The sequence below is a fragment of the Schistocerca americana genome, chromosome 2 (genome assembly GCF_021461395.2).
Source record: "Schistocerca americana isolate TAMUIC-IGC-003095 chromosome 2, iqSchAmer2.1, whole genome shotgun sequence".
Lineage (NCBI taxonomy): Eukaryota > Metazoa > Arthropoda > Insecta > Orthoptera > Acrididae > Schistocerca > Schistocerca americana.
This window is the reverse complement of record NC_060120.1, coordinates 705,256,417-705,272,288: the sequence shown is the minus strand read 5'-3', so window position 1 is coordinate 705,272,288 and position 15,872 is coordinate 705,256,417. Positions and strand designations below refer to the sequence as shown.

The 15,872-nt window shown below is 43.9% G+C and overlaps 1 protein-coding gene across 1 annotated transcript in view; it reads left to right on the top strand.

Annotated features, from left to right (window-relative positions):
• The window catches only part of LOC124594362 (venom serine carboxypeptidase-like), a 91,505-nt gene that overhangs the window by 41,149 nt on the left and 34,484 nt on the right, over positions 1–15,872 (top strand). The window contains exon 5 of the mRNA XM_047132729.1: positions 14,109–14,275. Coding sequence (XP_046988685.1) covers positions 14,109–14,275 — 167 coding nt within the window. The remainder of the gene's footprint in view (positions 1–14,108; positions 14,276–15,872) is intronic.

Genomic DNA, 15,872 nt, shown 5'->3' with positions numbered 1-15,872 from the left:
AAGTATATGAGATGGATCTGATGGATCCGCCTCAAACTCAGTAACAAAGAGGAAATCTGGAATCAAACTCCTGTATGCAGAACGGAAATATCGGACTTATAGCAATGCGTTTGGTATACTGAGCCCTTTCAGCTCCTACAGGTCATGCAGCAATAACAGTGATGAATATGTGGAACTGATGATAAGAAGACGATAGGAAAATAAGCTGAACTTGAATCAGTCTAAGTTGTCTCGACTTAGGATCAACGCCATGGATCAGAAAGTGTTTATATCAATGGTTTGACACCACCTGCCGAGAGCTGGACAAGTAGTATGCACACCACTTCCTCAGCTCCCAGTGTCCAAAAACTTTTAATGGCTCAGATTGCTATGGGCACGTGAACGCTGTACCCGACTAGCTGGCTGCCAAAATGTAGCGTTTCGGACAAGCCCTGTTTCAAAGTTTGCTGTTCTGATGGGTGCGTTTCTGTTAGACGCCACATAAGGGACCGCAGTTTGGCTGGCTACCTTGTCGTACAGAGTAGGGGCACAGAGGGCAAACGCAGAAAGTGATGGTTTGCGTTGATACTTCTACATAATGACGTCCACCTGAATAGCAGTCGGAGCACCAGGGAGACTTCCGAGCGGCAGGTACTGCCTCTTATTGAAACGACTCGATATTGCTATAGGTTAACGGGACAGGACAGCAAACTTTTTTCAAACTAATGTACATTTACAGACCGAAGCGACGAATGAAAATCTGTACCAAGGCCGAACCCGCCGTGGTCCAAATCTTCATTCATCGCTACCGTCTGCATATGTACCTCATAGATGTTTGACACTTGAAAAAGTCTTTGGAACCACACAGTTTCATGTGAATTTCTACAATGCCTCTTCCCGTACTGTACGTCCGCCTCACAAGACACCTATGGAAGACGGGATATGGCTGATGAGCCACTTGTTCGTTACGGTAATCTTCCCAAGTCATGGATGGATATTCGTCAGGAACATACCAACGCTCTCTCGGAACGCGTAACTCCACGTTTAGTGTCTTTGGTAGAAGGACGTACAGCTTTCATGCTGTTTTCAATTTTCAGAGTAAGAGGGCATATGCAGTCCTGTAATCTTTATTTTTTTAAGTTGCCATGCACCTAATTTGTAGTATAAATTTCATTATACATGGTGAGTAACCTGCATCTACGTCTACATCATTCTCCGCAAGTTACGTAATGGTGTGTGGTGGAGAATACTTTTTGTACCACTAACTGAGCGCTACAGCCCTGTTCCACTCGCGAACACCGCGTAGGAAAAATGATTGTCAGTAAGCATTTACATTGGCTCCAATTTCTCGAATTTTCTCCTCGTGGTCATTGCGCAGTACATATGTGGGAGGAAGCAATACGTTGGCCGACTCCTCCCAGAAAGTGTTCTCTCGAAATTTCTATAATAAATCTCTCCGTGATGCACAACGCCTCTCTTGCAACGTCTGCCAATGGAATTTGTTGAGCATCTCCGTAACGCTCTCGTGCCGGCTAAACGGTCCCACGATGAAACGAGCCGCTCTTCGTTGGATCTTCTCTATCTCTTCTATTAGTCCTACCTCATATGGATCCCAGACAGATGAACAATACCCAAGAATCGGTCGAACAAGCGCCTTAGCGCCTTATAAGCCAGCTCCTTCGTGGATGAGTTACATTTTCTTAAGATTATTCCTATGAATCTGAGTCTAGCATCTGCTTTTCCCACTGTTTTATATAGTCACTCCACTTAAGGTCGCTCTGGACAGTTTACGGTAGACACTGTTTCCAGCCGTTTGTCATCAATAGTGTAGCTGCACAGTAGCGGATTTCTTTTCCTATGTACAGGCAATATGTTACATTTATTTAGGTTCAGGGTCAACTGCCAGAACCTGCACCATTCATCAATTCTCTGTAGATCATTCCACAAATCGTTACTGTCTTCTGGCTTTGCTACTTACTTATAAACAACCGTATCACCTGCAAACAGCCTTAAAGAGCACCCGACGCTTTCTGCATCATTTATATACAGGATATCCCAGCTATCTTGTCCACCCAAAATATCTCTGGAACAATGACAGCTATTGGAAAACGACTTTCACAGGTATCAATGTAGGGCTGGGGCCCATGAATGTACATATTTGGAAACATTCTAAAACGAAAGCATTTGTGTTTTTTAACACTAACTTTTGTTTTTTAAGTGGACCTCCTATATTTTTTCTTCAGCAATCCATAGCATGACAAAGCACATACACAATGGCGTTGATTGCATCGCAATATTCCCATTACATCCCGAGATATTGAGACGCGAAATTGACGCTTGAAACACCCGACATGCGGTGCTAGCGCACGTCCTGAGGCTCAGGCGTGAACCCCATGCTGCCCGTAATCGCGATGTGATTGACATGCGTAATCACACCTCCATACTTATCAAGAGGTCCGAAACGAATAATACGGTCTGCTGCCATCCTGCATTAACGTCGTACATTCCAGCAGGTATTTATCCCATAGGCTAGGGGTGATGCGGTTCTGTAACATATCTGTGTACCGCAACGTTAGTCACAAAGTTAACTTCACTTATCGTTAATCCGTTACTAAAAGGGTAATGCCGTTCAACGTTAAAACATTACTTTACTGTAGATCTAGCGCAAGTGACAGTTAATCATTCACTCGTAATAGTAAAATTCATGTTGACGGTTTTAGTGAAACGAGCAAGTGGACTAAAAGTTTTACCGTTGTTTAGGTAAAAATGTTTTGATTTGGGAAGTTGAGGTAGGACATAGAAGATGAATGTAAACATGTTTAACCAATTAGTTTTATTATCACATAATTATAAATGTTATGTTTATCTAATGCGTTAAATGACAAATTGTTGCAAACAAATGTTTCTTAACATCACTGGGTAAAATGGCCCTTTGTAGAACTTCCACTGTGATACCAGCACTACATACTAAACATAGCGTTCACATCTCATGCCCAAAGTGATGCCCATTGGCTTGCATGCATAGGGTCATTCTGCGGATGAAGGATGCCCTACTTCGTGCTACTGTTTCCTCTTTGATGGCTGTACAAGCATCAATAATGTGTTGCTTCATGTCCTCTGGTGTTTCTGGTTCATGTTGGTAAACAGCATCCTTCACTGCTCCCCAAAGAAAATAATCCAGCGGTGTAAGGTCCGGAGATCGGGCAGGCCACCTAACTGGGCCACCTCGTCCAATCCACCTACCAGGGAACTCGTGCTCGTAAGGCGTTATGTGTAGGGCATCCGTCATGCTGATACCACATGACCATTCTCCGGTTCAGAGGTACGGTGTCCAAGAGAACAGGAAGATTGTGTCGTATAAGTCTGGAGAATTGTCTGCCATTTTGGATGCCATTTATAAAGAAAGGTCCGATAATTGTATCTCCAATAATCCCACACCAAACATTAACTTTCTACGGACGTTGATGCTCTACCTGACGGAGCCATTTTGGATTGTCTGCGGACCAATAATGCATATTCCTCATATTGACAATTCCTTTGTTGGATAATGATGCCTCATCGGTAAAGAGAACATCTGCAAAAAAATTTGGATTAGTCAGAAGTTTTTGCTGAGCCCACCGACAAAATGTTACCCCATTGCGGAAGTCATTTCCATGAAGAGCCTGGTGTAAATGAACATGGTAGGGATGGCATTTATGACGTTTAAGAATACGCTGTGCACTTGATTTCGACACACCAACTTCACGTTCAATTTGACGTGTGCTGATTTGAGGATTCACAGCTATGGTAGCGAACACAGCAACTTCAGCACGTTAATCTGTGCGTGTTCTAGGACGATGTCGAGGTCTTGGATTTAAGCTTCCCGTTTCACGTAGACGAGATGTGAGACGACCAAACATCCGGCGCGAAGGCGATGGCTTGTCAGGGAATCGTCTTCTGTACAGCCGTTCTGCCTGAACAGCATTTCGTCCACCTACAACAGGGTACAGTACAGGTATGTAGAGTAGGGTGGAAAACAGACATATTAACTTAATAATCATAATGTTCGCTAACAGTACTATCAACAAACAAGCACTCTCATAACGTATTTACCGTCAACGTACATCTTCCATAGATCAGCAGCATTTCTACCAATCTTCATGTGTGTACATTATACTGTACAGTATAAGTTCCACAACACAACGTTTATTCACAATGTGTACTACCTCCGTGCCGTCACTAGATTACTCTGATGCACGACTACACTGGCAAGCGATGTACTGCACGCCAAAGCAACAACAAATGGGATGCTCGGAGGGTGGTGGAGTACAAGAGTTTGCATGGGTCGGAAATCATAAATAAGGCGAAGTGGTAACTGTGGCAGTAGTGGGAACTACGTCGGACACTTGACTAGGTAGAGCCAGGTCCTGCGCGACAGGCACAATGGATCATATAACGCATTAGATAAACCTTATTTTGGGTGTGCAGGATAAATAAGACAACCTGACGGGCGTACACCGATCAGTACTGGTTCATATTGTGTAGGTAGATACGTAAAACGTGCAAGAGGGAAACCATTATGTGCTTATGAGAGTTGATGGCAGCAGACCGTATTATTCGTTTCGGACCTCTTGATAAGTATGGAGGTGTGATTACGCATGTCAATCACATCGCGATTACGGGCAGCATGGGGTTCACGCCTGAGCCTCAGGACGTGCGCTAGCAGCGCATGTCGGGTGTTTCAAGCGTCAACTTCGCGTCTCAATATCTCGGGATGTAATGGGAATATTGCGATGCAATCAACGCCATTGTGTATGTGCTTTGTCATGCTATGGATTGCTGAACAAACAATATAGGAGGTCCATTAAAAAAAACGTAAGTTAGTGTTAAAATACACATATGCTTTCGTTTTAGAATGTTTCCAAATACGTACATTCATGGGCCCCAGCCCTACATTGATACCTGTGAAAGTCGTTTTCCAATAGCTGTTATTGTTCCAGAGATATTTTGGGTGGACAAAATAGCTGGGACACCCTGTATACTGTAAACGGCAACGGTCTTATCACACTTCACTGGTGTACTCCGGAAATTACCTTTACATCTGTCGATTTTGTTCCCTTAGCCGGCCGGAGTAGCCGTGCGGTTTTAGGCACTACAGTCTGGAATCGCGCGACCGCTATGGTCGCAGGTTCGAATCCTGCCTCGGGCATGGATGTGTGTGATGTCTTTAGATTAGTTAGGTTTACGTAGTTCTAAGTTCTAGGGGACTGATGACCTCAGAAGTTGAGTCCCATAGTGCTCATAGCCATTTTTTGTTCCCTTAAAAGCGACATGCTGTGTTCTGTCTGCAAGGAAGTCTTGAATCCAGTCACAACTCTGCTCCCATTCTCGATAAGCTCGTTTTTTTTTTTCACTAAACGGCAGTGCGGGACGGTGTCAAATGCCTTCCTGAAGTCAAGGTACACGGCATCAACCTGAGCTCCTTTGTCTACGGAGCTGTGAATCTCATGGAGGAGCAGAGAGAGCTTAGTTTCGCACGATCTTTGTTAGCAGAATCCATGTTGATTTTTAAGAGGAGATTTTCATTCTCCAAGTATGTCATAGTAGTTGAGCATAAAAAAATGTTCCATAGTTCTAAAATAGACGTCAACGATATGCATCTATAATTGCGTGTTCTAGAAACGGGAATGACCTGCGCTTTCTTCCAATCGCTTGCTAAAGCAATTTACTATAAATTTCTGCTAGAAGGGGAGCACGTTCTTTAGCATAAGCAGTTGTAGAAACTTGCACCCCAAATATTGCGGAAATAGAAAGTGTTATTGGTGTGCAATTTTCACTGACTGAGTCGATAATCAGGGCTCGTATTTTTAGAGAATAAACTGATTGTAATAATACTTAGAAAGTGTATTGTTCGAACAATATTTAAATGGAACAATGCCTATTGACACTAACAAACGACAAACAGGGTAAGTTTGCAGTTTTCGGAAACAAAACTTCATTTCTCTTTTATAAAGCTGTATTCAATAAACGCAAGTCTGTGGGTTTAACACGATCAGAAGGTTTCGGACCTCTGTGGCTATTACCAAAAGATCCTACGACGGACAACACAGAAAGAAAAAAAGTAACAGTGGTGCATTTTCCCGTAATTTTCCATTATCATATATCAACGATTTAACAGTATACTTACAACGTATACCGTACAGAAAACTTGTGGGTCATGCACCTGTTTAGCAATGAATCAGCAGTTCGCATAGTGCATATGAAACAAAGGCACATACAGAGTGAATACAAATATGTAAGCGGTAACATGAGAATTAGATCGCCAATTTACCGGAAACGCACATACCATATTCTGAAATTTATTTACCAGTTAACAGCGTGTTCTCCATTTACCGGTATCTTGTTATGTGGTCACAAACCTGAACACTGATGTAAATTGTAGAAGTCGTTGAGTGCTTACAGATTGACTCCTTGTATGAAGACTACGCTGATCAAGCTGTTCGCTAAAGCGCTGCAGTCATGGACTGTGCGGCTGGTCCCGGCGGAGGTTTGATTCCTCCCTCGGGCAGGCGTGTGTGTGTTTGTCCTTAGGATAATTTAGGTTACGTAGTGTGTAAGCTTAGGGACTGATGATCTTAGCAGTTAAGTCCCATAAGATTTCACACACATTTAAACATTTTGAACAAGCCGTTAGTTTCCTTGTGGCTCCCAACACCGTTAGTGTATGTATGAAAAATTTACTGCCGTGTCATTTCCAGTGGATGACGATATGAAGCAGACATACAATAGATACGACAAGGTTCCATGTTAACAACAGTTTGTTTTTCATAATTTCTGACTCCAAGAAACCTTCCATATAAGCCTCACCTGCAATGAAACTTTTGTGAGTATTTTTGACACTTACGACTTATTTGTACTGTCTTCCAGATAAAATTAACTCTGTTGTTCTGTTGTTTCTTTACATGTGTAAGTCGACTGAAAATAATATTTTGATCGAAATTCGCTATCGTATGAAATATATTCTTTCAGAAACTCTTCGGTGCTTAGTAATAACGTCATTCTAGAATTTAAGTACTTAATAGCCAACATGTCTTTGGCGCTGTATGGTACACAAAGAGCTGAAAACAACCAAAACGGATTGTTCGCGCATGTTGTAAGGCAAGTGGGTTGGAGAAAACATTGCCAAAACAGCAGTATGCCTATATGTAAAATGCACTGTCATTCTAACATGAACCATGTGTCGTGGTGTATTGAAGAAGGAATTAGATTCTCCAGCCTTGCAAGAATTCACGAGAGTACTAGGGCGGCTGATGTGGATCGGTCACTGTGGTTGGGCATGGCCAGAGATTTACACTGAAGTGCCGAAGAAACTGGTATAGGCATGTGTGTTCAAATACAGAGATATTTAAACGGACGGAATTCGGCGCTGCGGTCGGCAAAGCCTGTGTAAGAGAACAAGTGTCTGGCGCAGGTGTTAGGTCGGTTACAGCTGCTACAATGGCAAGTTATCAAGATTTAAGTGAGTTTGAAATGTGTACTGTCGGCACACGGGTGATGGGACACAGCATCTCCGAAGTAGCGATGAAATGGGGATTTTCCCGTACGATCATTTAACAAGTGCACAGTGAATATCAGGAATCCGGTAAAATACGAAATCTTCGAAATCGCTGCGGCCGGAAAAGGTCCTGCAACAACGGAACCAACGACGACTGTAGAGAATCGTTCAACGTGACAGAATTGCGACCCTTCCGCAAATTGCTGCAGACTTCAGTGCAGGGCCATCAACGTCAGCGTGCGAACCACTTAACGAAAGATCATCGATATGGGCTTTCGGAACCCAAACCCCACTCGTGTACCCTGGATGACTGCACGGCACAAAGTTTAACGCTCGCCTGGGCCCGTCAACAACGACATTGGACTGTTGATGAGTGGAAACATGTTGCCTCGTCAGACGAGTCTCGTTTCAAATTGTATCGAGCGGATGGACATGAACGATTATGGGGACAACCTCATGAGTCCATGGACGGTAGATGTTAGCAGAGGACTGTTCAAGCTGGTGGAGGCTCTGTAATGGTTTGGGGCGTATGCAGTTGGACTGATAGGGGATCTCTGATACGTCTAGATATGATTGACAGCTGGAAACTACGTAAGAATCCTGTCTGATCACCTGCATTCATCCATGTCCATTGAGCATTCCGAAGGAATTTGGCAATTCCAACAGGAGAATGCCACACCCCATACGTCCGGAATTGCTGCAGAGTGGGTCCAGGAACACCCTTCTGACTTTAAACACTTACGCTGGGCACAAAACTCCCCAGACATGAACGTTAGTGAACATATCTGGGATACGTTGTAACGTGTTGTTCAGAAGAGATTTCGACCCTCTCGTACTCTTACGGATTCATGGACAGCCCTGCAGGATCCATGGTTTCAGTTCTTTCCAGCACTACTTCAGACAGTCGAGTCCATGCCACAATGCGTTGTGGCACATCTGCATGAGCCCTACACGACATTACGCAGGTATACCAGATTTTTTGGCTATTCAGTTTACTTGGATGTCTGTATCTGTAAGTCAAAGAACTTAACAATAAAAGAGGAATACTTTATTCCATAATAAAGGTTATTACTTTGGTAGAAATGTGCAGACTGATGCGCGAAGCATTGTGCTTACTGATGACAAGCAGTAAGTTTCCTCGAAGAGTTGGTGAGTTCCACATGCCGATGCCAAGTAGGGCCTACGACAGCCAGCGGCTACAGTTTCGCAGAAGTGCTGCGATACGAGCCGCTGCCTGAGATGCGGTCCTGCAAGGCGGAAGAACCAGTCAGCCAGACCAGGAGCAACGAACGGCCCTGCAGTCAACAACCGCGCCCTGGAGCCCTGCCAGACCGGCGCGGCGCTGCTGCTGACCTCGTGACTCGCGACGGGCAAGCGGGCCGAGCCTACCCAACACCTCACGGCTGTCAACGTCCTCTGGCTATGCGGAACACCGACGCCGTATGCAGATTTAGTTCGCGGTTTGGCAGTGTGATAAAGCTACATACAAAAACATCTTGGGCAGCAAATGTCTTTGTTTCAGTTTGCGCGCTTGGTGAGATTTCGATCAGACTATTTGTTTACTTTCAGATACTGCAGCACCTGAATTATTTTAAGCGTCCTCTTACAAGAATTTTTTCATATGTGAACGGGAAGTCATGTCATTCACAGCAGACATAGCCCGAATAACTGACCGAGTGATGGCTCAGTCGTTAATGTATCGAATTCCTCTCTTGGCTGATGGAATGCATGTAGACGAACAACAATGAAAATACTCTGACGGAGAAAACAGCAACACCAGGAGGGAGTTGAGTGACGTAACCGAAAGTTAGTAGGTGTGTTTCTTCATCTGAAAGTAACGCCTATTCAAATTTCGCTTCAGTCACATAAGAGTGGAGCTAGTAGTGTTACTGCAAATATGTAAATAAGTTTTGCTTTAAACACACGCAGTGACAGCCGCGAGTGTTACTTATCCTTGAGATTGGACGTGGTGACTTGGTCTTAGTCAAGAATACCTTTAAGGCGATAAAGCCGCCATTATCAACAATTCAGTGAGTTTGGACGACGTGTATAATATAGCTACGAGAGGCTGGATATTACTTTTGTGATATTGCAGAAACACTTGGGAAGAAGGTAGCCTTAGCACATGATTGTTGGCAGCGGTGGTCACAGGAATGTACGCTCACAAGAAAACCTACGTCCGGACCGCCACGTGGTGCTGCCGAGAGGGAAGACAACTGGGTTGGGCGTATATGGCTCTGGCGCATCATACTCCATCTGTACCAGTCATTTGAACAGCTGTTGGCACCACAGTGGCACAACGGACTACTTCAAAAATAGTTCCGAGCCAGAGTCCCTGTAGCGTCCATTCCACTGACTGGAAACCACGGCTATTTGAATCTTCAGTGGTGTCAAGCGAGAGCTCAATGGAGGACAGGGTCGAGGTCTATTGTGTTTCCTGATGAAAGCTGGACCTGTCCCAGTGCCAGTAATGGCCATGTGTTGGTTCGAAGGACAGTTGAGGTCGTGCAGGAAACCAATCTGTGTGCTATACATGCTGGACCTACACGTGGAGTTATGATCTGGGATTCGATTTCGTGTGACAGCAGGAGCACTCTTCTGGTTATCCCACGCACAATGACTGCAAAATTGTATGTCAGTCTGGTGATTTGACCTGTTGTGCTGCCGTTCATGAATAGCATTCCACGGAGTATTTTCCAACAGGATAACACTCGCCCACATACCGCTGTTGTAACTCAACATGCTCTACAGAGGGCCGACATGTTGCGTTGGCCTGCTCGATCACCACATATGTCTCCAATTGAGAACATATCGCACATCATCGGACGACAAGTTCAGCTTCATCCACAAACAGCATTAACTGTCCATGTATTGAGCGAGCAGGATCAACAAGCACGGAATTCTGTCCCTCATACTGACATCCGGCACGTGTAAGACAGGATGGAAGCACGTTTGTGTGGTTGCGTTCAGGATTCTTATATGCTCTACTCTAATTATTTTTTGGTGTTGCAATTTTTTCCGTCAGTGTATATACTAATCGAAACAACTAGTTTCTGCCTGTTTCATAGAATGCGCTGATCACGAAATCTTTCATGAAATCTTCGATTAGATCTGGTTTCGAACATATACTGTGTAAATGTTTGTTTTTGTTTGTGTGTATGTATTTGTGTGTATGTGTGGGTGTGTGTGCAGGTGTGTGTGTGTCCGTCTCTGTGTGTGGGTGGGGAGGAGGAGAGAGCGCCTTGCAATGTAAGACTGTGATTTGTAGTGCCTACCTTGTAACAAGACAGACTGTGAAATGGACCAGTAGATAAAAGAACCACAACTGCCTTAGGACAAACCTGAACTGTTGGATTCTAGATTGCATAATTACTCTATCCAATCTATTGTCACCAGACTATTGCTAAAAACTAGTATATCAGAGGAATTCAACACAGTAAGCTCAGCTCATTCATTTATTTAGACCCCCCATTACACTTAGAGTTACATCACACCCAGATGCTGCAGACGGCAGCACAGTAAAGGTTCCTGGTCCTATCCGGTATCAACATGTTGCTAATGACTAGGATTTCAAAGAAATTCAACACAGTGGACTCGGTTCACATATTTATGCACAGCGTCAATTGCAACGACAGTTGTATCACAGAGACATGCTGCAGAGGGCAGCAAAATCTAAACTTTTATATAAGATGCCAACAGATGACGTAAGTGTCTCTTACTCCGCAACAAAGACCACAAACCTTGTGTATTGCCATACTCCATTCAATTTCTTTTCACAAATGACAGTAACTTGACATTGTGCAGTAATTTAGAAAGCATCGGGGCAGATGTGGAAACTAACTACACAATTCATCATTAGGAACTTTTAGTACATTTATTATTTTAAGCCTAATTATGCCATTTACCAATTTCTGGCTGTGGATTCGAAGTCGTTACGCAGCCTAAATGAAGTAAAATTGTCAGTATGAAGCTACTGTTACAGAGGCGACGGCATTCTTGTATAAAACATTCTGAGCTTACTGGCCGCGTCATATCTGGGTAAAATCTCGGACTTTAGATGAAATCCTCCTTCGACTTTGTCATGAACAACTGACTGTTTTGTTTGACGTTGTGGTAAACATTTATAGCCCACAAAAAACTTATGATTGGCCTGTGTGCGTCATCGTGGCGTTATGCTGCCAGGGATTGTGACCATGTCCGTATCGTAAGAAAGTAAAGAGTTCAGCGCATTTCTGTGTGTGTTGCCAGCGTCGAGGAGTCACTTCCACCCTTCCAGATACTGCACTCACTTTCTAGACAAATAGTAGTAATTATAACGTGCACGAACACCGTCAACCGAAATATCAGCTATAGTCTTAATGATGCGTGAAAGCGAGCGATCGACGCTGAGAAGAGAGGCTGTTTACGTTCCTACAAGAGCGATGGCACCACCAACGCAGACATGGGCACAATCTCTGTTGTTGTTGTTTTTTTCGGAAGGAGACCAGACAGCGAGGTCATCGGTCTCATCGGATTAGGGAAGGATGGGGAAGGAAGTCGGCCGTGCCCTTTCAAAGGAACCATCCCGGCAATTGCCTGGAGCGATTTAGGGAAATCACGGAAAACCTAAATCAGGATGGCCGGACGCGGGATTGAACCGTCGTCCTCCCAAATACGAGTCCATTGTCTAACCACTGAGCCACCTCGCTCGGTCACAATCTCTGGCAGCATGATTTAATTATGACGTACATCGATTAATCAGAAGCCGTCTAGGGGCTATAAGTGGTCATCGCAACCATGGACGTATAATAAGGGCATCCGTCATGGCGTCACAAACGTGAAGCCGGCGTCCACTATGTCAGTTGCCCTAAACATTGGCTAGAGGTGGAAGTGTTTTGATCAATAATACCAGGTTGTGTCATTTACAGGTGTACTAACCACTCCGATTACAGTCTAAAGTGTAAAGGAACCACATTTCATTCATAAGTGGACTCGGTGAAGCGGTATGTTTTCTTAATATACCGGTACATTTATTCTGGTTACGCTGTTTACTTTTACTTTAGTGGTTTTGTGTCACTTGACCTTAGGGTTCCTATCAGTCCAACTCGAGTACCTCTTTGTGGAAACGCTGTGAGAAGGAAAGTTTGGAAACCGACCAAACATGGCAAAATATGTTGTCAGCATTATCAGGAAGAAGACAAGGACCGAACATCTGTTTCGTTAGTCCGTGGTAAAGAAGGAAAATGCTAGATTACGAAGGTACCCTTTTCATACCAGATAATTCTCTTGTTGGCTATTTTAAAAGTATAACAAAAAGAAAGTTACTTTAACATAAGCGAAATGCGTCTTACTACTGGGTCAAATAATAGATTTCGGACCACACAAACGTCTGAAAATGATTGTATTGTTCAAGAAAGCACTGTAACATTTTCTGTTGAAGACAGTTGTTGGGTGCAACCGACTGAAATGAAGAAGAAGAAGAAACATCTGTAAACAGTAGTCTGCTAATACTTTGGAGCATCGAACACGACGATGCCGACCTCAAAGCTGTAGTGCCATGTCCCCTTGTTACCCTTCTACGACCACGGTGCTCAATTGTTCTTAATGAAAAGGATGAAGTATTTCACCGAATGCTCCATATTCTACCCAGGAAGTACACCGAGAATTTTTTATACAACGAACGACTTGTAGATTATTACAGAATACGGGCAGTAGCTCACAATTGGTTCACCTCCTACTTTAACAACAGATAGCAGAAGATCGTCGTTATCCACAGTGTTGATGATGGTTTTGATGTTAGGTCTGAGTGGGGTGCAGCATACTGCTGCATGCATTTTCAGTAAGCTACCACAAGAGTTCAAAAATGTTTGCAGTAATCCACCGGCTTTCAAATCGAAACTGAGGAGTTTCCTCATGGGTCAATACTTCCATTTCGTTGAGGAGTTCCGTGAAACATTAAGCTGAATCTTATGTTACATTTTTTTAAGCTGATTCTTATGTTACATTGTTCATTGCGTTTACTTAAACTTATGGCTTGACTTTTTTGCGTCCATAAACGTTTAATTTAGCTGTTAATGGTTTTATGTTGTAATTTCATGTATTGACAAGTTCCATGATCTTAGAGATTTGTTCCTCAATTTGGTCCTACACAGCTAGACGCGTAAAAAAATAAAATAAATAAAAGCAACATTACTGTGTCCCGCAACACATCAGTCACAGGCTCATAGTGCTCATTTTGATGTCGGTGAGACGTAATGGTACTTCTTTTCACGTCTACAGTTCGTTCATTGTCTCTCCAGCGCTTCATACTGGCGTATTATTGATCTTCCAGTCAGGACAGGGTGCTTTGGGTTCTACTTTTACGATCTCCCTTTACAGTGTTAATCAAAAATTTTCTACACATTTGGATCAAGTAGGAGCACTCTTCCTGGGTGTTCGATTTTCACAAATTTTTGTGTATAATATGCGATGTAGTGGTCTGTCCTGTCTCGTGGTATACCAACCAGTTCGCAAGAAACAACAATTTTAATTCCAGTTCGTAAAGCTCTCTTACGAGAGGACAACTCCTTGTACTCTATAGCTGGTGGTCCGTGCTGAGCACAGCAACGTGTTGCAGGTGTGCTGATCGGGAACGGCTTCTTCGACCCGGAGCACATGCAGGCGTACAGCGAGCTGTCGTACGCCATGGGTCTGGTGGACCACCGGGTGCGCGAGGAGATGCGCCGCTCGCAGGAGGCCACGGTCGCCGCCATCCGCGCCGGCAACCTCGAGGAGGCCTACGTCGTGAGTACTCCCCTCCCCTCCTCTGCTCTGCCCTGCGACTATTTATGTTACACGCGCCTCACGTTACACGAGTCATGTCGGCATTCCGCGAAACGATCGAGGGATAGCACACACGAGGCAGCCTTTCAGATGGAGTCGTTGAGGCTCTCAAAGCCAGCAGCTGATTTAAGAGCGTATTTAAGACACTGTCATATGCATAAATCGAAGAGAAGGTGACAAACTAACTTAAAAAAAAACACAGGGCGAAAAAAGATTTCACTGAGTATCTGAAATAATTGTATCGCCCTTCCCAAACAGAGACGGTTGTCTCATGCCGCAATCCCACTACACAGCAAGATAACGCAAGGATATCTTCCAGTAAGAAGTGTAACAGCAGAGTGGTTTTGACGATCCGACGTTTTCTTGTTGAATACCGGAGCTACTAGATCTGCTCCACAGTCCCTACCACAGACCCTATCGTATCCAAAGTGCTGAAATACCTACATGAAAGTAGCTTCTGTGGTCGGATCAAATTACGAGGGTTGGAACTTTCGTAGTGGCAACTATTTATTTACAGCTCGTACAAAACAGATACGCGTTTCAAAGTTTTACTGACCTTCAAAGTAGTCACCAGACTTGTGTATAACCCGTTGCCAGCGATATGGAAGTCATAGGATGCTCTTAGCAGTACCAGTTGTGTTGACAGTTCGAGTGGCGCGGTCTATTGTCCGACGAATTTGTAGCAGTTCTGAAGCGAATGCCGTGAAGTGTTTCCTTCAGTTTAGAAATCGAGTTGAACTTACGAGTGCTTAAGTCAGGGGAGTGCAGTAAGTGGTATAGCACTTAGCAGCCCCATGAGTCAAACAAATCAGTAACAGTATACACTGTACGTGGTTGAGCATTGTCCTGCTAAATGGAGCTCAGATCCTGCAAAAAGTGTTTTCACTTCTGTCTCTAAGCTGGTCGTAGGTTGTGTTCCACTGATATTCTCAGCAGGTTCATAGTTCACGATGATGTGACTGCTCATTTGTTTTTGTTGTCCAAGACTGAACTGGATTTCTGCACTGTGACCGGTGAATCCACTGTTACGAGAGTCGTTTGATAAATAATACACCAATTTGCTTTCGAGTCATTGATATGTGTAGAGAATGTCATTTTTGATACTTCAAATTTGATGTTTCTTCTGCACGTGTGCAAAGTTTTGAAAAATTCCGACAGTTGGCAGAGCCGCAGTGAGCCATCTAAATGCTGTCTACGCAAGACAATCGTTGCTGCCAAGGTGCTGAAATTAAATTCTTACCTGCACAAAAAAAAAAAAAAAAAAACAGTGGTAAATATCCATAGAAGTTTGTATGCTCTGTACAGTAATGAGAAAGTTCGTAGAAGAACTGTTAGGCAATGGATAAAGAGAATCAAGGCGTCAGGAAATGTAGACACTGAGGTCCATGATCGGCCACATTCGGGGCGTCCTGTCAGTCAGTGTTCCCGACACGCTCAGTTGGACGGATACCATTATTCCTGCAGGCCTGCGCATCTAGTATGACAACTGACTCTACAGCTATGGTTGAGCAATGGGTATGCATTGATTGAGTCTCTTTACGCAAAGGTGTGCTCAAGT